The sequence below is a fragment of the Atractosteus spatula genome, chromosome 3 (genome assembly GCF_055471065.1).
Source record: "Atractosteus spatula isolate fAtrSpa1 chromosome 3, fAtrSpa1.hap1, whole genome shotgun sequence".
Classification (NCBI taxonomy): domain Eukaryota; kingdom Metazoa; phylum Chordata; class Actinopteri; order Semionotiformes; family Lepisosteidae; genus Atractosteus; species Atractosteus spatula.
The window spans coordinates 71,777,570-71,800,352 of NC_142708.1; the positions used below are offsets into that span (position 1 = coordinate 71,777,570).

At 52.2% G+C, this 22,783-nt stretch overlaps 1 protein-coding gene across 1 annotated transcript in view; it reads right to left on the bottom strand.

Annotated features, from left to right (window-relative positions):
* Positions 1–4,117: 4,117 nt before the first annotated feature.
* Positions 4,118–22,783, bottom strand: part of LOC148838658 (sodium/calcium exchanger 2-like) — a 31,912-nt gene continuing 13,246 nt past the window's right edge. The window contains exons 7-12 of the mRNA XM_088911830.1: positions 17,138–17,241; positions 16,461–16,478; positions 12,429–12,553; positions 9,794–9,893; positions 7,823–8,101; positions 4,118–6,630 (exon numbers count right to left, since the gene is read on the bottom strand). Of these exons, the coding sequence (XP_088767956.1) occupies positions 6,254–6,630; positions 7,823–8,101; positions 9,794–9,893; positions 12,429–12,553; positions 16,461–16,478; positions 17,138–17,241 (1,003 nt within the window). The 3' untranslated portion in view covers positions 4,118–6,253. The remainder of the gene's footprint in view (positions 6,631–7,822; positions 8,102–9,793; positions 9,894–12,428; positions 12,554–16,460; positions 16,479–17,137; positions 17,242–22,783) is intronic.

Genomic DNA, 22,783 nt, shown 5'->3' on the forward strand with positions numbered 1-22,783 from the left:
CAGCTCTCAGTGGGGAGGAGAAACTTAAACAGCCTCATGCCTCCCCGTTAACTCGGCTGCTAAAGGCAACAGCAAGCAGAGTCCCCACATCTAGAAAGAAAAGCCCGCGGGTGCAGACACAGCACAGGACAGCAACGGACAAGCGCGCGCCGCAGCCTGCGCAACGCCCCAAGCCCTCCCCACCGCTTCCAGCCCGGCCTGCAGGGAGCTTCTGCACGAGCCGCGTCTGAGGGAGAGGAGCACCGGACTGGAGGCAGTCCAGCCGGGTTCCCAGGGCTCTCGGAATCAGGTCCTGGAGCCCTAGGCTCCAGCCCCGCGGGACCGGATTCCAAACTCTCCTGGAATCGGAAGCAGCCTGAGGAATGGGGCGGAAGGGACGTTTCTGCCGTGGAGAATAACGGCTCAGCTCCTGCCCTGAAGGAGGACGGCAATGTTACTCCAGGCCCCCAGTGAACTCGCCGCCCTTAATCGACTCCTTCACACCCCAGTGCAGTTCCCCCTGAACTAATCAGACACACCTCCATCCACCTGCCTCCGTGACCAGCCTGACACACCACTCCTCGCTCAGTATTGGGTTTTTACCTACAGTAGCCAGTGCTGCACTGTTTCCTGTTCCCCTGGCTTTGTTTCTGACTTTGTCTTCTGGATCTCGACTGGGTTATTGCGGATTTACTGGTTTTTGACCCCGACCTGACCTCCTGACCCACGCTTTTGGATGAACTCCTACAGGTACTTTTGAGTTCTGAGGATTCTGCTTGGGGTCCTTCTTCCGGATCGTAACAGGCAGTCAGCGACCGCCGGTCCGAGCAGAGACGACAGCGGCCTTGAAGCCGTATGAGCGGCTGAGGTTCAGACCATCCGCTGTCGCAAGAAGGCCCAATCCATCGTTCAGGATCCCCACCATCCCGGCCACAAACTCTTCTCCCCCCTGCGGTCCAGCAAGCGGTACCGCACTGTTAAAGCACCGACCACTAGGCTGTAGAACAGCTTCTATCCCACCGCAGGACACATCTTCAACAGCTACAGTAACTGCAGGGCCTCACACTCAACATCAACATCTCAACATCTGCACTCTACACTTTTGCATGGACTACCCTGTTTTTTTTCTCACAACTGCATATTTTTTGTCCCACAACATATTTGTTGTTCCTGTTATTAATTTTTATTATGTTTGTACTGTCCACATCGTGTGGTGCTGTCTGTTGCTCTGTGCGTGTCCCGAGAGATCAACGCGCATAGGAATTCCAGTGTACGTGTCCACATGGCAAGAAACTCCTCCACTCTTACTTAACATCAGACCGAGCAGGATGCTGGCAAGAAATGGAAAACAGGTACAGGAAGGTTTCTTAAACCTCACAGAAACGGAGGGAAGACAAAAGCGAGACACGGGCCTGCCGGCTGGCGAGCTGAGATGTGGAGGGGTGCAGATCACTTTGGAATCAGATCCCGGATGGATGAGGGAGCAGGGGGGCCTAACGCACTGGAGAATCGCTGCGCGACCGGTCAGAACAGACTGATAAGAAACCTACAACAGTATCGAGCCGTCTGCTTGACAGCTATCAAACTGTGCTCCCGGGGGCTCAGCGCAGGACCTGTGTAATTGATCTGGTTTCTAGAAAAGGTTCTGTCCTTTTCCCCTGTTTAGGAAACAATCCAGAGGAACCAGAGAGGACAGGTCACACACCATGCAATGATCTGAATCCCCGCCTGATAAACAGCCGCTGCTTTTTCAAAAACATAATAATTCATCACCTTTAAGGAGAACGGTAACAAAATAAGTAACATTTAACAGCAGAAACATTCGATGAAGAAAGTCACCAGCTTCACAGACATGAAACACAGGATCAGTGGGGGTGCACAGAAAGACAACCACATACTTTATATCTAAAGATTTGTCCTTGTTCGTGCTTACTTAAAAATGTCCAAGCTGAATAAACTGCATTCATGGCATGAGCTGTACAGCTGGATCTGAATGATAAAAAGAGTTGAGTCTGTGTCTCCCATGGCTGTTCTGCACAGACCCAAGGCCCCCTGTCCAGGGTGGGTACCGCCCCTGCTCTCCCTGCTCCCGGGAGCTCTCGTACCCCAGGGTTTGCTTCCACAGCCCCCCGGGGTCCCCCTCCGCTCTTCACTGCTGACCCGGTGCAGGTGGGACAGCAGGCTCGGCTCCTGGTCGGGAAGGGTGGGTGGGAGGTGGGAGCAGAGAAGATGCCACCCCAGGCCAGTATCTGCTCCACGCCGGGCTTTTCTGCTGGTGATGTTTCCACTGCGGCTGGCTGCCGCGGACACCGGCAGCAGCTGGCGCATGGCCTCTGCTCAGGGTTGCTCATCTCCGTGTCCTGCGTGTCCGTCCAACACACCTCCCCGCGGAGCGTGGTGACCGGATTGCGGGGCTCTCTGCTTTCATGAGCCCCATTCCGGCTTCCTGGTCCCCTTCTCAATGTCGCTGCGTCGAAAACTCAAGTTGGAAAAACTTGAGGGCGCATCTGCGCTCATTTCGGGATTTGTAATGGGGAGAGAAAGAGCTTGCTGCACTGTCTTGTCAGCTGCACAGTGCACAGACAGTATCCCCCCCTGAAGCCCCTACCGTGTCGAAATCAGCCCATCCCTACAGACAGAGGTCCTGCTTCTGCCCCCCGTGATGTCAAATAAAAACCACCTTCCGCATGAGTGTCCGAACCGGGCTGAGCTGCCAGTCGCTGCTGTGTTTGTGCCTCCTCCTTTCCTGTGCACGTGGGGGCTGTATTTTCTCTCAGGCACGTACGGCGGAGGAGATGGAGCGGCTGCAGGTAGAGGACTACAGCCTCTCTCCCCTACAGAGGTTCTCCAGCGTTACTCATCCCCGAGCTGAATGTCACACGGTCCGGCTCGGTGTCAGGAATGCGAGTGCTGCCCTGGCCAACCCGGAGTCCGGAGACGCCCACAGAACGTCCCAGCTCGCTCTCCCAGTGCAGTTCAGGCCTTTCAGCACTGAAACAGGCCCTCTAGCAGCCCTGTGCATTCTACTGCAGCGACACGGGGGTGCCCAGTGCTCACACTGGCTCAGCTCTTGACAACCCAGCTGAAATAATTATACTGGTGCAAATCTGAAAGGGGCCAGATGGGGCAAAACGGCTTCTCGTTCACAAGACGTTCCCAAGTCCTTCTGTAACGGGAGCCTGATCATCACAGCTTTGCCCGTTTCAACAGGCCGATCAACGCTGCAGGACTGGAGCCCTCCAGGGCTGAAGCAGATCACACCCAGCAGTAACATGCTCTGCTATATTTACACACTGGACTGTCTGTACCTGCACTGTGAGCTGCCTGCGTTCACCACAATCCACAATTCGGGATTACAGGGGGGTTTGACGAGTCAAGGTACAGCGGATCAGGCTGGGAGGTTTTCTGATTATGCAGCTGAGGGTCAGGTGTGATGGCAGTGGAGAGTGCATAAAGACTGCTGCAAAAGGCAGAGAACACAGGCTCGCCCCCGACTCACCAGCGCCGCCCTCCAGCCTGAGGCCCTGAAGAGGGAACCAGGATTCAGCCGGCAGCGCTGTGCAGGAGACGGCCCTTCAGAGAGGGGGGAAGGGCGAAGGGCTGTTGCCAAGCGCTGGAGCACGAGATCACAAGAAAGATTACAACAGAGAGGCAGCCATAGCCGTCTTGCTCAGACCCGAAGGCCTTGTCCAGCTGCTGCTCGGGGGATCCCAGGGAATTGGGGGCGTCGTCCAGCTGCTGCTCGGGGGATCCCAGGGAATTGGGGGGCGTCGTCCAGCCGCCGCTCCGGGGATCCCAGGGTATCGGAAGCCTCATCCAGCCGCCGCTCCAGGGATCCCGGGGAACCGGCTTCAATGACGCAGCCAGGGCAGCTTGTTCCAGGCACCTGCCACTCTTTGTGTAAAACCGCTCAGGGGCAGAGACCTCCCTCAGTGCAGGCAGACGCGGGGTGGGCTGGTGCGTACGCCGGCATGGACAGAGCACCTCCCCTACAGCAGCGGTGGGGCGCCGCCCACGTTCCTCACTCCCCCGACCGCAGGGGCCGACGGCGACTGTTGGCTCTATCTGTGTGTTATTACCAGAGTCTCGGGGTTTTACCATTCATGCATATTTCTGCTCTGACCGTGCTATGTTTCCATGCTTTATTCCACACCGTCATGCATCAGTACCATGTTTACACGCTACCAATCTACTGTAAGAGTTCTAGGCTATTCTGAATTCAAACATCTAATAAATATCTTCTACAGGTAATCACAAAGGCTGGCAGGATTCCCAAGTAACGTCAACTCCTTTCACCTCGTCCAGATTTCTCCCAGACCTTGAATGGGCCGATTCCACTCCCTCCTCTCAATCTTGTTTAAAATAAGCCGATCCCCTCTCCCACCCCCCGCGGCCCGTCCTTCTCCTCAGGAAGCAATCCCCTCTCCCCAGTTTTATTCTGGATCGACCGATCCCCTCTGTCGCCCCCCCCCAGTCTGTTTTCCGATCAGCCCCCCCCCTTCCCCAGGCAGAAATGAGAACGGACCGACCCCCCCCCCCCGTCTCCTCCACAGGGCCAAGGAAAGGACACTGCAGGAGGCCCTCAGGCCCGGCGTTGGGATGCTAGGAGCTCAGTGACCAGAGGATCTCCGGCAGGTCCTGCTTGATCCTGACCCTCTCCCAGTGCCACGTCTGCGGGAGCAACACTTATGATGACAGCGTGTGGTGCCAGGTCACGCAGTGGGCACAGGCCGTGCCACGAGGCCTGTCGGACCACGGCGAGACAATGGCGCCGCCCTGCCAGCCACCAGTGATGCCCTCCGAAGGTCACGGGGGTCCCTAGAGAACCCACTCCGCCAGGGCAGCGGGCTTACAAAAATAAAGCGAACCATGAAATAAATACATAAATAAATCTCTGCCTTATAAATACTAAAATACTTAAATACTCTGTCTTAAAATATTCTGTCTCGATACCGCTCTGCTGATGTCAAGTATTAATTACACTATATTACAACGCAAGTAAAACTAAAAGCACATCTAAGGATCTGCGCCTGTGGCTGGAAGGTTGCCAGTTCGAAATCCCGCAGCCGGCAGAGGAATCTTACTCTGTTGGGCCCCTGAGCGAGGCCCTTAATCTCAGCTGCTTCAGGGGCGCCGTATAAATGGCTGACCCTGCGCTCTGACCCCCAGCTTCTCTCCCTGTCTGTGTGTCTCATGGAGATCAAGCTGGGGTCTGCGAAAAGACACATTCCTAGAGGAACGGCGCTGGGAGACGTCAGCGGAGCTGCAGTTTTTTTACAGGAGAGCCCGCGCAGAGCTCCGTGCGTTCAGGCCAACAGCTACAGGCGTTCTCCAGGCCTTGTCTGCTAACTGCTGACACACAGCTGCACAGGAAGAAATCCTTTAAAAGACAGAGAAGAGAAATCAATACTGTAATGGCTCTAAAAGCCTTTTCCCTTCCAAAACATAACAAGAACATCGCCTGACTGAACTGAACCGAACCGCTGCTCCCTCAGTGTCCGTGAGAAACTGTCCCAGCGCTGATCCACACAGACAGACCCGGCTCCCACCTGCAGCCGTGCGAGAACTCTAACCCCGTGCGTCCACAGCCTCTCTCCCTCCACCACCAAGACTTGCAGTATCCACACGAACCCTCGCGATTCTCTCACGTCATCTGCAGAAGCATGTTTGTCAGGCCCTGCGGTAACGCGCAGCGTCACGCCCTGCTGTGTTGGAGCCGGCTCCCCGCCGGGCTCGGTGTTGTTTCCAGGGCGTGGCCTCGGTCCAGGCTGCCCATTCTGACGCGGCAGGGCAGTGTGGGAAGGCGGTCGGACGGGCAGCGCTATTGAGAACTGGGGGCAGAGAGTGAGCAGAGGGCAGGAGAGGAGGTCCCTGTGTGGACAAGTTACTTGGCAAATCCTCATGCTGTACTGTGGCTAATGCTTGCAAAACCAGACCCGTCACAGCTGCAAACCTGCCTACTCTTTGTACGAGACGATTGGGCATTATTAAAAAAAAGGGGCAGAAAAGGCCAATATAGCACAGAGCATGCTCTCTCCTCCTCTCTCCTTCTTCCTTCTCTTCCTCCAGTCTCTCCCCATTCCCTTCCCAAGGGTCTCCAGCCCCCTCCCTCTCCCTCGATTCAGAACACCTGGGACTGGGAAAGAGGAGAAGGTGAGAAGCAAGCTCAGAGCGCAGTTCAAGTTCCAGCCAGCAGGGCGGCGCTGTCCGTCTGTGTTAACTGAACGTGTGTGTGGGTGTGTGCGAAGTGTAAAGCGGGCGAGACTCAGCGTCTCTAAAAGCCCTCTATGTGGCAGTAGGCCACCAGGCTGGAGAAGAGGATGTAGAGGAACCAGAGGCCGAAGAACAGCAGGGTGGTGAGCAGCTTGGCACCCCGCGGGCCCCCCAGCTCCCCGCCGATGGACGGCCGGCGGCGGAACATCAGCACGCTGATGTTGACGAAGGCGAAGATGGTGAAGAGCGTGACGGAGAAGGCCAGCGAGCCCGGATCCACCCGGAAGTTCTTGCCCTGCACGTTCCAGTAGATGGCGGCCACCGACCACGCCACGCCGATGCCCAGAAAGACGTTGACCGCGTTGCTGCCCGTCACGTTGCCCACCGAGGCGTCTGCGTACTGGTCCTGAGTGGCGGCCACCTTGCTGGCAAAGGTGTCTGAGACGGGGAGGAACCGAGAGAGCAGAGAGTCACAGGTTAATGCCCAGAGGGAGACACGGAGCAGAAAAGACACTTCAGCTGACATGCAGGATACAAGACTCTGGGTAAACGTGCTCCCTGAGGAATACTTCATTGGGAATACATCCGCAAACTATGGGGAACCCCAGCGAGATGAACAGTCATTCCCTGGGGTGGACTGTGCACAGCTGGGCATAAGGAACTCAACTTCCTTCATCTACCCCAGCCAGAACAGCTGCCCGGTCCCCATCTTTTCTGAATACCAGTGACTCCAACACACCTTTACAAGCTCTGATCATCTTGGCCGGAGCTGAAGGTGATCCAGAAGGAAGAGTGGGATGGGAATGGGGTGCAGGGGGGTCCTAATATTTTGGCCAGTGGTCGTACACAGCTGGTCATATTAAAACATGGCCCCCCACAGCCCTATAGACAGTGTTTATAGTGTTTTGTGATCATGTTATAAATCCCAGCTTTCTGCGGGGTTGTTTCCATCAGTCCCTGCATGTTGCTCAACTACAAGACACAGCTACGCGCCGAAGACACAGGGTGCATTTGTGCCAGCTGTGTTCTGGGCTGTGCACTGTCACAGAGGCATCGTGTCTAACACTGCCTTGTGTCTGAGAGCATCTTCACACTGTCTGACTGGCCCGCCAGGATTCCACTACATCCTGTATCCAAGCGTGTTGACACTGTCCCTGCTGGAGAACTGCAAGGTGACACCGGTGGGAATCAGGGGAGATTCCTGCCAGCACTGTGGTGTATTCATCAATAGGCACAGGCCAACAGGCACATTGAACATCATCGCACAGCGACAAAGACAACTGAATCTAAACTAAAGGTAAGAGTGCTGCTCTCCACTGTGACTCCAAGATGAAAGTGCTCTCGTCCCGAATGAATTCTGGGAAGGAGCAATGCTGTGATGTTCCTTGCCGCCTTGCCGAATTTCCTCTGCTACTACTGGAACATATCCGTAGCAGCAAATATTCCAAATGTGCAGGAATACATCCTCAGCTTTTCAGAGGGTAAGAAGATGTGTTCTGAGGCCTCAAAACTGTGGTTAGAGAAGTCCTCTGCTCCGCTCTCACACAGTGCAAGTGTGTGTGTGACGAGAGTGGGTGTGCGTGTGTGTCAGGGGAACAGGGGTGCACCAGGGATGGTGAACCGCGCTCACCAGGGATGGAGGTGCCCAGCGCCACGAAGACCACGGCAGTGACGGTGTCCCGCAGCCCCACGGTGCAGCCGAAGTGCGAGGCCAGGTCCCCGATGACGGCGGTCAGGAGGCCGATGACTGTGATGGACACCAGGAAGCAGGCCCAGCCGTTCCAGTACTCGGTGGGCGGCACGCAGGCGAACAGCACCTTCCAGAAGACCGTCAGGAAGTGCATCACGTAGTCGAAACAGGAGGGCAGGCGCTCCTCGCGGCCCTCGTCATCCTCCTCGTCGCCATCGCCTGGGCAAGGGGCGCAGAGGGGGAGAGAGGCTGAAACACCAGGAGGAAACCCTGTCTCTCCTGGAGTTTCCTCATTCCAGCTGACCCCTTAATCACTCCAGCTGACCCCTTAATCACTCCAGCTGACCCCTTAATCATTCCAGCTGACCCCTTAATCACTCCAGCTGACCCCTTAATCATTCCAGCTGACCCCTTAATCATTCCAGCTGACCTCTTAATCACTCCAGCTGACCTCTTAATCCATCCACCCATTTTCTTAAGACTTCAGATTTAGGATCGCAGGGGAGCAGGAGCCAATCCCAGCAAGCAGCAGGCGCTAGGCAGGGTACGCCCTGGATGGGACACCAGTCCATCACAGGGCACACACATAGACACACAGACACTCACACCATGGCCAGTTTTACCAAAAGCCAAGTAAGCTTTAGACTATGGGAAGAAAGCAGAACACCCAGAGGAAAGAACACACAAACTTCACGTAGAACCCAGGGCCCCAGAGGTAGCGGAGAGGTAGCGATTTGAACCACTGCGCCACATGCTGCCCTGACCACTTAATCACTGAGGCTAATCGTCCCTTGAATGGATTTGCTTGATTAAACATCTGTCACCTGTGTACAGTGAAGAGAGAAACATGACCCACAGGATAAAGAAGGGGAACGACGATGAAGGGAATTTAAAATTAAGAACACGGGGCCCTTTTTCACCCAAAGGATTGTGGGAGTACAGAACAAGCTGGAACAAGCTGTCAAAAAAAACAAACAGCAGATGTGATCCTTGTGTCTATCTATTACCAAACACCCCACAGTCTAGAGGGGTCAAATGGCCTCCTCTGGTTGTGTTTATGCAGGCAGTGGCTTCAGGGGTGCTGCCGGCAGCGAACAGAGCTCTGTTCTGAGTCTCCCCACCTCGTCCTCATTTCTGTCCAGCGGCTCTGGGAGGGAAGATCTGAGACCCCAGAATTACTGCAGGTAACTCTAGCTTTTCGTCAGCATAAAAATGGTCTAAAGACATGCGGATCTCAGAAAGTATTTCTGGATCAACGAGCTTCAGCGATTAAGAGCACAGCTGGAATGAATGTCGCTGGAAGGAACAGGGCTGAGGAACACTGTAGTCATCTCTCACACTGCGCCGGTCCCCTGTGTCCACTAGAGGGAGCTAACACGCTACATCACCATCACCCACCGTCCCCAAGGGGCTTCACATTTTTCAGACAGATCTGTCCGCGCAGACACGGTCTCCACAGGCCGTGTCTCACGACACCTGGTGAGCTCAGCATCACCTGCTATCGTTCTCAAAGGCCTGGGCCATAAGAGGGACTTGTGGCTTGTCGAAGGTTGGTCTGACAATAGTTTGGGGGAAATCCTGCTGTCTCTAAACTGAGCTCCCGGGCTACAGACAGACAGGCAAGTCTCAGTCTCAGTCTGCGGGACTCTTCCATTCCTGGTAAGAGTTGGGAATGTTTACAACCCTAGCCTTTCTCCTAGAAACCCTATACAGGGTAGGGGGCCACTCCAGGCTCTAGAGAGCCCCAATCCAGGGTTCTCATAGGTCTCCCTACAGCACCTGTTTCTAAGGACTGGGAACACATGGACTGGGAAGTTGCTTTGATCCAGGTCCAGGTTCCAGTCCACGTTTTGGCTCACCTCCCTGGGGGGAAAACCTGACACCGAGGTCAAGGGGAGCGCGGCCCCTCACCTGCGCTGACGGTCACGGCCTCGATGAACTGCTCCCTCCACGAGTGGGTCCCGATCACCAGCGCCAGGTTGGTCTTCTTGATCAGCTTGTCCACCGTGCTCTGCCAATCAGAGGAGCGACGGGCAGGTGAGCGGCCAATCACAGGGCAGGGGTTCAGAAAAAACATCACTAACAGGCCTGTCCCATATATATACTGGCAGCGTCCGAGAACTCAGGCTCATCGGGAAGAAGTGTGGTCTCAGGTTCAAGATATATTATGTTTAGAAATTCCAAAGTCTTGTTCAGTTCTGTAGCTGAGTCATCGGCTCGATGGAGTTGTGGGAAGAGATAAATACTTGCTAAATATATTCTGAAAGTATTACTTGCTGTAACAATTTGGAACTGTTATCGTTTCAGAGATTGATGACGTTAACCTTTCAGCTAGGACTCCAGCAGGAGGTTTTTGAGTTATTGGGAGAGGTGGATTATCTTATAACCTAACGATGATGATTTTATGTTTCTTTTCTTCACCCTCCTTCCTCCCATGCACAAGAACCTCTGAAAACATGCTAAAGATGATAAAGAACAGACTTCACACTCATTTCTATCGGTGACACTTGAGGTCTTGAGATGATCGGCAGCTTTATTTTGTTGTGGTTGGCCCTGATTACCTTTGTATGTTCATTATACAACAATAAAAAACACAAGTTACGCCAAGAGGCCTGAGCTTCAGCCTGAGCTCAAGTCTTCGGTGTCGGGGTGCGGACTCGTGCTCTGTGAAGTAAGCGCTCGATATTCTGAGCCAGACCGCAGTGTGACAGGCAGAAGATACTCTGACACTAATCGCCAGAGGAGGGAGAGAAGAAGAGAGGTGTGTACCCATGATTGAAAACATAAGTGCTTTAACCTCGTCCATCGACCAAAAGTTAAATGACAGAAAAACAGTCTCACACACACGAAGCAGCACCACACGCATTCACAGTGTTCTGTGGAGCTACCTGGCCTTTTCAAACGCCCGTGTTGAAAAATGTAGGCAGGAGGGTGTTGGAATTTGGCTCAGCTGGACTGCGGGGTGCATACCAAGGGGTGTCCTGTGCTCCCTGGGGCCCAGGGTCTGAAGAGGCCAACTAACTCTCTGAGCACCTGCAAGCATTCAGCAGCTTCAAGCCAGTTCAAAACCCAGAGCAACAACACACAGGGCCACTCTCATTGGACTGTCTCATGGCAACATGAGTCAGTGAAAGACGTTCAAAGAAGTCCGAAACCAGGAGGCGAAAAGCAGATGCCAATCACATCCCGGAGGAGGGAACCAGAGTTTCATGGGATGAGCTTATAGCCGTGTCTGCTAGGAAGAGCACAGCACTTTCCAATTGCATGGCTTCTTCAATTCCACTAAATTCAATATAGCATCCACTCTCAGACGGCCCAGCCCCAGCTGGATAGGATAGATAAGGGCGTGTCCAATGTGAGAGGTTTGTTCACACTGGTTCCCATTAGAGAGGGAGGGACCTTAGCCCTGTCCTATCAGAAAGAGAGCTACACACAGTGTTTCAAAACTCAGACCAATCAGAAAGCATTCCAGACAGAGGCCTTTCTTTTAAAAAAAAAGTGTTTAAAGGCAATGTCTAAAAACTTCGGTCCAATCCAAAGCACTTTCCAAACAAAGACTGGTTCAACCAGAGAGTGTGTTTTCGTGAGCAGTGGGTGTGACCTACCGGATTGAGCAGCCCATTGGGTGTCATTCCTTCACGGATCTGACAAGCAGTGGGGAGTAGGGGGGAGCGTACAGCAGACAATATTAGTTGGGGAAACAAACATTCACCAAGACTCCCTCCCAGCAAACCACTACCTGAACTCTTCTGCAGCTCTCTGCCCTAACACGGGCTCTAATCCTGGCCCAAGCTCTGGATCTAATACTGGCACTGGCTCTAGCACTGGCACTGACCTTAACACTGACACTGACCCTAACACTGGCACTGACTCTAGCACTGGCACTGACCCTAACACTGACACTGACCCTAACACTGACGCTGACCCTAACACTGGCACTGACTCTAGCACTGGCACTGACCCTAACACTGACACTGACCCTAACACTGACACTGACCCTAACGCTGACACTGACCCTAACGCTGGCACTGACCCTAACACTGGCACTGACCCTAACGCTGACACTGACTCCAATCCTGTTAAGAATTGTTTTTTTGGGTGGTGAGCGATCACCCGATTGTCCAGTCCAGTGAGGCCTGTGTGCTGTCTGGACTTGGTACAGTGCAGTCAGGGTCGCACACTGGCTGTCCTGGCGTCGCTCTGCTCGGCTCTGCGCCAACAGATGTTACCCATCTGTGTGGGAGTGCTGTACAGGCGGAGGTCTGACCATCACCTGCAGGAAACCACCGAAAGCAGTGCTCCTGCGGGGCGACTTCATTATAAGCTGGAAACCCCCCGATTGGCCAAGTCAAGGCATTTGTTGCCTCCTCCCTTATGTATGCACTGCCTTTGGAAGAGCAGACCTGAGGGCTGTGATACGCTAGTAGAGACTGCTTCAGCTCGAGACGGAGCTGCCGCCCACGAGCTCTGCTTCCTTCTCTGGAGAGGTGTCTGGCAGCGCAGGGCTGTGTTTTCAGCAGAGTGCCAGTGGGGGCGCCATGCTGACCTTGAACTCGTATGACTCCTCGATGATGACCTCCAGCCGGCTGTGCTCCCCCAGCACCGGTTTCCCCATCTCTGCGATCCGACGGGCCTCCTCCTCCTCCGCACTGAGCTTCCCCTCCGGGTCTTCTGAAAGAGGGGGCAGAGAAGAGCTGACATCCTGGTGACGAGGACACCTACCCCTGCTGGGCCCCGCTGAGCCAGGGAAGGGCCCCTCTCAGCCAGCTGGTCCTGAAGCTCACTGACACCCGCCAGCCTCAGGACAGCAGGGCTACAGCAACACGAACCAAAAACAACCAAATCACAGCACTTCATCCACTGGGTCACACACACAATGACAACAACACACACTGCAACTCTATAGCTCCCTTAAAAAACAGCACACACTGAATATCTGGCCGGGTTCAGACAGCTAGGAGAAATAGACCCTGACCAAGTACAGGCTCAGTGATCACAGCCTGGACAGAGTTACTGGACACAGACAGACCTGGCTGTCCAGAGAGGACAGGCTCAGTGATCACAGCCTGGACAGAGTTACTGGACACAGACAGACCTGGCTGTCCAGAGAGGACAGGCTCAGTGACCACAGCCTGGCCATAGTTACTGGACACAGACAGACCTGGCTGTCCAGAGAGGACAGGCTCAGTGACCACAGCCTGGACAGAGAAACTGTAAACATACAGACCCGGCTGCCAAGGCTGCCTTTCTATTTCACTGGTAGACATTCTTCTCTATAAATAACAAATCTAATCCCAGAATTCACACACCTGCCAGAATCGGAACAGCTTCAGCCCTACTGGGGAGGAAACTCAGCAGAGCTGCAGCCCAGTGTGTGATCTCCTGTCACAGCCTGGGGAGCAGAAAGTCAGCCTCTCCAATAATAATTACGTGTTCTTGTTGTCAATGTCTTGATAATTGTCATTGCTTTGACAACATCACAATTCACAGTTTCTGCCAATGAAGCTTGCTGAATACAAACAGAAGAGAGGAAAGGGAAAGAGGAGAGAGGACCTGTGTTGTATGTTGTATGTAAACGTCCTATGATGTGTTTGTACTGTAATTGTCTGTAGATGTTGCGTTGATTGTATACGCCTTGGCAACACTGTAATTAAACGATCAAGCCAATAAAGCTTGCTGAATTGAGCTGACTTGAATTGAACCCAAGAGAGGTGACAGATAGATCAGTGGATTCTGGGAAGGAGGGAGAGGAGTGGAGAGCAGTCTTGCAGAAAGAGGAACAAACAGACGGCTATAGATTGTGAGAGAGAGCAACAGAGATTAAGACACGGATCTGGACAGATGGAGGGGTAATAACACCACTTTACAGCTTTACAGGTAATGGGGAATCCCACTACCACCACCAATGTGCAGCCCCATCTGGATGATGCGACAGCCAGTTAGCTGACTGCACACCAGCTCTCAGTGGGAGGAGAATTAGATTAATCAGTGACGAATAGATTAGAGGGGAAAGAAGGTCACAGGAAAATCCAAGAGACTCAATGTGATTCATTGAAAATCACTCAAAACAGACACAAACTCAAAAAGAATTAAAATCACAACACATAATTGCATCTCAACACTAACAAGCAGCATTTTTTATGCTTTTAACAACCTATTAGTCATCTGCTAACGCCAGAGCAAACCCTGAGCAGAGGCTGTTATTGAACAAACCGCATATGTTCCCTAGTGAGGGGGGCAAGATGAGTCAGAACTTTATTTGGTTTAATCCCTGTGGTGCACTAATTGGAAAATGAACACACTGATGCCTGACAGATACAGTATGTGTGGCATAGAGTGGTTCCAAGTGCTGCTGGTAAATGTTTTCGTTGTTTTGTGTTCTGATACCATTGTAAATTAAAAAAGTCAAGATGTACTTAATTTCATCATGTCATGTTTTAAACAAGGGTGCTGTCTGAAAATTACAGGTACTGATGAGTTGATGAGACTTCAATGCCAGGCTCTTCAAGGGCACCTCCAGGAGAGACAGCCATGCCAGGCTCTTCGAGGGCACCTCCAGGAGAGACTCCTACACCAGGCTCTTCAAGGGCACCTCCAGGAGAGACAGCCATGCCAGGCTCTTTGAGGGCACCTCCAGGAGAGACTCCTACACCAGGCTCTTCAAGGGCACCTCCAGGAGAGACTCCTACACCAGGCTCTTCAAGGGCACCTCCAGGAGAGACAGCCATGCCAGGATCTTCAAGGGCACCTCCAGGAGAGACAGCCATGCCAGGCTCTTCAAGGGCACCTCCAGAAGAGACACCAACGACTGGCACTTCTATGGCAGGTCCAGTCACAGTTTCTATACTTAACCTGAAGCTTGATTTTGTGCTGCAGGTGCAGGATGTGCACATGTTCCAGAATACCGAAACCTAAACTCCCCAGTTTCTTTTTCTTATGCAAGGAAACTGAATTTTGCAGAGCTGCAATTTTGCTTTTTTTTTATCCTGACTCAATACATCTTCTCCTCTGCACCTGCATTAAAAAATGAGGGCGGGTGTGCTGACGCGGGACGATTTTGCTGGGCATGGAGCTATTTCTGAAGCGAAGCAGGCACAGAGGCCAGTACACGCGGGGCTGCAGCAGCCTGCGCTGGCGCGGGGAGCAGAGAGGCGAGAGAACGGGCCCTGCGTGTTACGGATGTCGGAAGGGCAAGCCGTGGAATGGCTGGAGAGCAAAAAAGACCCTATGCATAGCGGCGAAACGGGGGTTAGCCCGGGCTCAGGAGGTCAGACCTATGCCCTCAGGCCGTGGAAGAGACGACCTGGTGCTAGGCGGGACTCAAGACATCCGAACCCTCAATGCTGAGCCAGGAGCAGAGCAGACACAGGAAGTAAATAGGCTACACAGCAAGACACACCGGAAAGACATGAATAATCACAGGGAACTAGGAACAGGATAGAAGAGCAGCGCCCTCTAGGTGTACAGGGCTTGACACTGCAGGGGTCAGGAGTGACCTGCACCAGTGACCTCCATCAATAAACAGCTGCCCGCAGACAGGCAAGAGACACCGGCTTCATCAGCAGAAAGCTGAAATCTGCATTTTTTTTATATACCCAGCGGTGGAGGAATCCCGTGCAACATGAGAGAGAACGAGTGACGTGGACGAGGGCCTCAGGCACACCCACCTGCCAGGATAAGTGTGGAGTCGGCAGTACTAACTGCTCTGCACAACACCCCTGTCTAACCACGCTGCACTGTGCTGTGACATCAGGTCTAAGGGTCCCTGTGTCTCGCAGCCTCTTTCTGACTGGTAATTAAAATAATCTGGGACACAGCAGCTCTCCAACTCAGAGGATTTAACACTGTGGCTGAAGGCAGACAGTACTGGGACACAGCAGATATTGATGTCTAGACCGGAATCTCTGGAGAGATGCCACAACTGGGTATAGAGAAGAACTTTGTATCATTACATTTCTCGTTAGATAAGAATTCATTGTGTGATTGATATTAACATTGTGGCAGGTCATGGTCTGCAGAGCCCCGGCCTTATTAAACTGAGCAGACTTGACATGACACCAAGCACAGAGCGTCACTCACTCAGACACAACGGTATCCAGCACAACTCGCCTGGGGCATCGTACTGGGACTGACACAGGTGTGGGCTCCAGTGCGAGACGGGAGAGGGTCAAACTGCCCCAGTGTGGGGGAGGAGAGGGACAAACTGCCCCAGTGTGAGGGGGAGAGGGTCAAACTGCCCCAGTGTGAGGGGGAGAGGGACAAACTGCCCCAGTGTGAGGGGGAGAGGGTGGTGGGACTGCCCCAGTGTGAGGGGAGAGGGTCAAACTGCCCCAGTGTGCGGGAGGAGAGGGACAAACTGCCCCAGTGTGGGGGAGGAGAGGGTCAAACTGCCCCAGTGTGGGGGAGGAGAGGGTCAAACTGCCCCAGTGTGAGGGAGGAGAGGGACAAACTGCCCCAGTGTGAGGAGGAGAGGGACAAACTGCCCCAGTGTGAGAAGGAGAGGGTGGTGGGACTGCCCCAGTGTGGGGGGGGACAGGGGCCGTGGCTGCAGGCTGGCTGTCAGAGTGGATTCTCTTACCCTGGGTGAGCAGCAGAGCTGTGGAGAGAAGAGAGACAGGTGTCAGTAACCCACGCTCCGCCACAACGCAGCAGGTACAGATCGGTGTAACAGATGTCAGACTGCTGGCCCCACCTGGCCTCACCATCTCTGCAGCCTTCGGAACAGGCTGGGCTGTCACAGGCCTGCAACAGAGCCACTGACAAACACCAGCTGCATCAGGTGTGTCCATGCATTGAAGCTGAGCAGGCTGATAAATTCAGTGTGGTGACTGCTCTCTGCCATCGAGTTCCTTTGGAATGAATAGTGGCCCAAGACAACACTCTGCCATGTTCTTTAAACCAGTTAATATATAGTGCCTTTTGCACCGCTCAGAACTCATTGTGTTTAAGTCCTCAATCCCTCTGACCAGGACCTGAAGGATCTGAGATGCCACAAGCTGAGAGTTATGCCGACAGACGCACACTGGGGTGAGTACTGCGAGCACGTTTGTAGTTTTAAAGTGTTTTTAATAAAACTTTGCATTTTTTTCAAAAGTCTTACTAATTTTTTAACTACTCTTACTAGTTGGTCACATGAGGTTCTGCTAGTAATGTCTGATCACTATCATGCTGAACCATGAATTTACTGCGATTTTACCAGGGTATGTCACAGAAGACTTTCACAAGGGCACAGGGCCGCCAGGTTGGGAATCTGACCTGATATCCCTCTCTTCAACCAGCGAGGCTCCTCCAGGACGATGAAGAAGTTCTCCTGCTTCTCATACTCTTCATCATCAACAATCCGCACCTTCAGAGTCTGACTGTAAACAAGTAGACACACAGTCAGCAACATCAATCCATCTGTATACCAAACACTACCCTTCTAACCTATTGATCTAATTCATCCATGCATCTAATCTATCAATCTATTAATCTATTCCACCCAATTATTCATCCAATCTAGCAATTTAATCTACCCATCTATTGATTTGATGTATGTATTCTATCTAGCCATCTAATCTAACTATCCATCCAATCAATATGATGAATCAATTCATCCATCTAGCCTATTGATCTAGTTGATCTAGTTCAGTTGAAAGGCAAGGAATGTTATAGTCAGATTTGTGATTAATAAATGTACTGGTTGGGATTCACCTGTGTGTGCCTGTTCATTTCTGTAAAAACAGGGTGTAAGATGTGATTTGTATTGTGAAGCTTAATGTATTACATAACAGTTCAACTGAATTAAAAACAGATTATTTTAAAACCTGAACTCATCAATCAGTGTTTTCCTGCATGTCAGAGCAATCATGGAAGAGGGGAAGACTGTGAGAGCAGTGTGAGTTGCATGAGGAAGTAATTGATGCAGGGTATCCAGAAACCCGTTGAAACACAGAGTCAACACCAAGCACCAAAAGGAGCAGACACTAACACAGCAGTGATTGGTACGGTCTGGGCTTGTGCATGAAACAGTACCCGGAGCCAGAATATGCCCTGGAAATGTTTTGAAAGCTGCCAGGTGACAGTTTAAAAGCCTGGACCTTAAGCCAGGCAGCCTCTATTGTCTGTCTTTGTTTTATAGATTCTTCATCAGCAAAGTGTTCAGTATCAGCAGGGTTGATCAGGTATTAAGGATCAATATTTTTTTCTCTAATTTAGAATTGAAAATCATCATAGCTGGTGTGTGGTGAGAGTACTGGTGCACTATAGCTGCCGTTGCTTCAACCAGGTGAGGCTGCACACTGGTGCTGGGGGGGATCCCCATTACCTGTGGAGCACTTTGAGTGGAGTGTCCAGAAAAGCGCTATATAAGTGTAAAGACAGGCTCCTGGGACACGCCCACTTGTCGGGTGCATTGATCTTTCGAGACGGGAGGGCTGGTGTCGATCGGACGAATTGCTCAGGTCACTGCAGGTCGCAGGAAACACTACCTGGCAGGAGAGAGCTCTGGCCAAATACAATACTCAGCTAATCGTTTAGGAGTGGGTGAAGCCCGACGGCGACAGGCACTCGGGATGTGCCCAGAGCCGCAGGAAAGAGGGAGCCGTCACAGACCAGCTCCTGGACTCGGGGTGACATCGGCTGTAGGGATGCTTTTCCGTGCTACAGAAGGATAAAACCAGAGCAGGCCAGTCGGTCCGTCTCCTTTGCTCGGTGGCTAGTAGCTAACTGACCAATTGGACACTCCAATCAGTGTTTCACAGGTAATGGGGATCCACCCCACCACCACCAGTGTGTACCCCCACCTGGATGATGCGACTGCAGCCATAGTGCACCAGTACGCTACCCACACACCAGCTCTCAGTGGGGAGGAGAGCAGAGTGATGAAGCCAGTTCAGAGATCTCACTCAGCAGATTCTTGAAGAATCCCGGGAATTGGGCGGCTTGTTCTGGACACCCACACCTCTTTGTGTAAAGATGTGCCCCCTTGTTCTGAGCCCTGAAGTCCTGCTTGCTTCGCCTGGTCTTCCTCTCAGCTGCTGGTGAGGTAGCAGCAAGCTTTCGTGATTTCACTTATATTGGGTACTGGTGTAAAGCTTGCAGGCAGAGGGTACCCTCATGGTCTAAAGAAACTCAGTTCCTTCCAACGGTTTGCAAGGGCCAGGGTCCCTTAAGGGCAGGACTTTCAACTGGTCACCCTACTCTGAACTGACTCCAGAAGAACAAAAACAGCATTTTTTTTAATAATGTGGCGGCTAAAACGCTATTTTCCATGAGAGTCATAGTTTTTTAACTTACTGTATATAGTTTGGAAATACCCCCCTCCCAACAGTAAAAACACTGTTGCAGTGTTCACACAGTGCAGTACAGCTTCCCGTAAAATACCGAGACAAAACAGGGTGGTTTTGATAAAAGCACCCTCCTGCACTCCGCACTGAAAGACGACCGGCTGTGTGTCCACAGTGATTCTGTGATTGCTGCCATTAAACTTGCATGCGCCGCTTTGCAACGAGAGCGTGTCGCTTTCTCTTCCAGCGGAAACAGGTGTCAAGACAGCGAGAGCTGCAGCGAGCGTTTCAAGCCCACGGCCGTATTTCAGGGAAGCGGGATTCTCTCCGAAGAGATTTCTAGGAACAGGGAAAGTGAAACCCAACGAGGACTAGGCGGTGACTTCCTCCCTCGCCTCCCTCTGAAATATTAACCAGCGCTGCCATTTAAATCACATCAGAGTCTGGCGGCGTTAATATTTCATCCCTCGCAGACTGAATTATTGATCAGGCAGACACACACTCCGTACCGTCGCCACGGCTGAGCGCTGGCCCGGGGCAGCGCGTCCTGGAGCAGAAGACAAAGCTCTGCGCTCCCACAGGAAGGCAGGCCCACACCGGGGGGGCGTTAGGGCTCGATTCCTCGCCCGATTGGAAGAGTGACCGAGCACAACGCGAGTGGGATTCACAGCTCAGCAGTGACCGGAAGTGTCAGTGCACATGGAGACCGGCTCGGCGATGAGAGGAATCCTGACGATAAAATAGCGCTTTTCTGGACACTCCAATCAGTGTTTCACAGGTAATGGGGATCCACCCCACCACCACCAGTGTGCAGCCCCACCTGGATGATGTGACTGCAGCCATAGTGCACCAGTACGCTACCCACACACCAGCTCTCAGTGGGGAGGAGAGCAGAGTGATGGAGCCAGTTCAGAGATGGGGATTATTAGGAGGCCATGACTGGTAAAGGTCAGGGGGAAATTTGGCCAGGACACCAGGGTAACACTCCTTCTCTTTTCGAGAAACACCCTGGGATTTTTAATGACTGCAGAGAGTCAGGACCTCGGTTTTACATCCCATCTGAAGGACGGCGCCTTTTTTCCAGTGTGCAGTCCCCAATCGCTGTACTGGGGCATTGGGATCTACACAGGCTGCAGGGTGAGCGCCCCCTACTGGCCCCATTCACACCTTTTCCAGCAGAAAGCTTAGCTTTCTCGGGCAGTGGCTCAGAGGAACAGAACTGGGCAGATGGTGAGTGCGTGGGGGGTCACCTTACACGGGATAGATATGTTGCTCTGAAAGCACAGCACACCGTGCCCGAGCCTCCCCCAGCCCGGAGGGAGGAGGGACTGGAGATGAAGACAGGGAGGGACGACGAGGTGACAGAGCACAGTGGGGACAGGTGAGAGGGGGGGAGACAGACGAAGAACAATGGACCAACAGTAGACGGAGGGCGGAGGAGGTTTGCTGACAGCAGCTCCCAGCCTCTGGAATCTGTCTTCCTGTCAGAGGGAATCCTGTGGGGAATCGTGGGCAAAGCGTCACCACAGTAACTGAGCCACTGAAGGCAGTGAAATAACAGAGCAGGAGGGAGAGAGAGGGGAGAGAGGAGGAGAGTGAGAGGAGATAGGAGGAGAGTGAGAGGAGAGAGGGGTGAGAGTGAGAGGAGGAGAGAAGGGAGAGAGAGGGGAGAGAGGAGAGAGTGAGAGGAGGAGAGAGGGATGAGAGCGAGAGGAGGAGAGAGGGATGAGAGTGAGAGGAGAAAGAGGAGGAGATAGGAGGAGAGAGAGGAGAGAGGGATGAGAGTAAGAGGAGGAGAGAGAGGAGGAGATAGGAGGAGAGAGAGGAGAGAGGGATGAGAGTAGAAGGAGGAGAGAGGGGAGAGAGAGGAGTGAGAGGAGGAGAGAGGGATGAGAGCAGGAGAGAGGAGAGGAATGGAGGAGAAAAGAGAGTTCCCACACCTGCCAGAATTACAACAGGTCCCAATCCTACTGGGAGAGGGAGGAGGGAACTCACAGCCTGAGGAACAGGGAGTCTGTCTCCCAGTAATGCTCCAGCCGCCTACAGTATATGTCAATATTTTATGATATGTCTTTGTTGTAAATGTCTGTAATATTTAGATTTTATTTTACTTTTATTTTTATTTTTTATGTTAATTTCATTATTTTTATTTGCTTTGGCAACACTGATTGTACCCATCAGTCATGCTAATAAAGCACCTTGAATTGAATTGAATTGAATTGAATTGAGAGGGGAGAGAGAGGAGAGAGAGGAGAGAGAGGAGAGAGAGAGGTGAGAGGGGTGAGAGGAGAGAGAGGAATGGAGGAGAAGAGAGAGGGGGAGAGTAAAGGAGAGAGAATGGAATTGCACCAAAGAGAAAGAGAAGTAGACAGAAGGGAGAGATGGGAAGAGAAGGAAGACAGACGAGAGAGGGGAGCAACGTAGTCGCCTGTCTTGCAGCCTCACCAGATACAATCCGATTGTCCTCTGACATTCACAGCTTTGAGAGTTTGTGCACAGCAAACACTATGTGACATGCAAATTACATTTTCACCCCAAATACTGGAATAAAGCAGTATGCAAGACTACACAGAATAATTCACAAGTTACTTCAAATAGCAGACAGAACACACAGTACACAGAAAGACCTTCCCTGCATCAAATCTCTCTTCCTCTCACTGACTGCTGGTCTATACACACTGACTCACAGCTGCTGATTGCCAACAGCCAACACACTCACACGCTCCCAACAGGGCTCTGCTGCCCTTGTGTGTCCACTGTGAGGACACTGTGTCCTTGTGTGTTCACTGTGAGGACACTCTGCCATTGTGTGTCCACTGTGAGGACCCTCTGCCCATGTGTGTCCACTGTGAGGACACTCTGCCCATGTGTGTCCACTGTGAGGACACTGTGTCCTTGTGTGTTCACTGTGAGGACACACTGCCCTTGTGTGTCCACTGTGAGGACACACTGCCCTTGTGTGTCTACTGTGAGCACGTTCTGCCATTGTGTGTCCACTGTGAGGACACACTGCCCGTGTGTGTCCACTGTGAGGACACACTGCCCTTGTGTGTCTACTGTGAGCACGTTCTGCCATTGTGTGTCCACTGTGAGGACACACTGCCGTTGTGTGTCCACTGTGAGGACACACTGCCCGTGTGTGTCCACTGTAAGGACACTCTGCCCGTGTGTGTCCACTGTGAGGACACTCTGCCCTTGTGATTAATTTCTTTGAATCTCGAGATAAATTTCTATTTTGTGTTTAAATATAGACTTTGTAAGGAATTCCTGTATATTGTGTTTCAACATGTATCTCATGATAAATTCCTATGTTTTGTGTTTAAATACGAATAACGTGATAAATGTGTTTTTGTGTTCCAGCAAGAATCTTGTGATGAATGTTTTTGTGTTCCAGCATGAATCTTGTGATGAATGTTTTTGTGCGAGTCTTGTAACGCTGTTCGTGTCTGAGGGTGGATTGTGCTTGATGAATTTTGCACTGACAAAGTGCTAAAACCGGTTTGTTCTTAAGTGCTGGAAAAAATGCGAAAGCTAAAAAGATCAATGAAAATGAAGTCTGTACAAAGCATATGTTTTCCTCAAAAAATTCTATTAGGGGTTTTTCACCCATCTAATTGAGTGTGGGCCTTTCTTA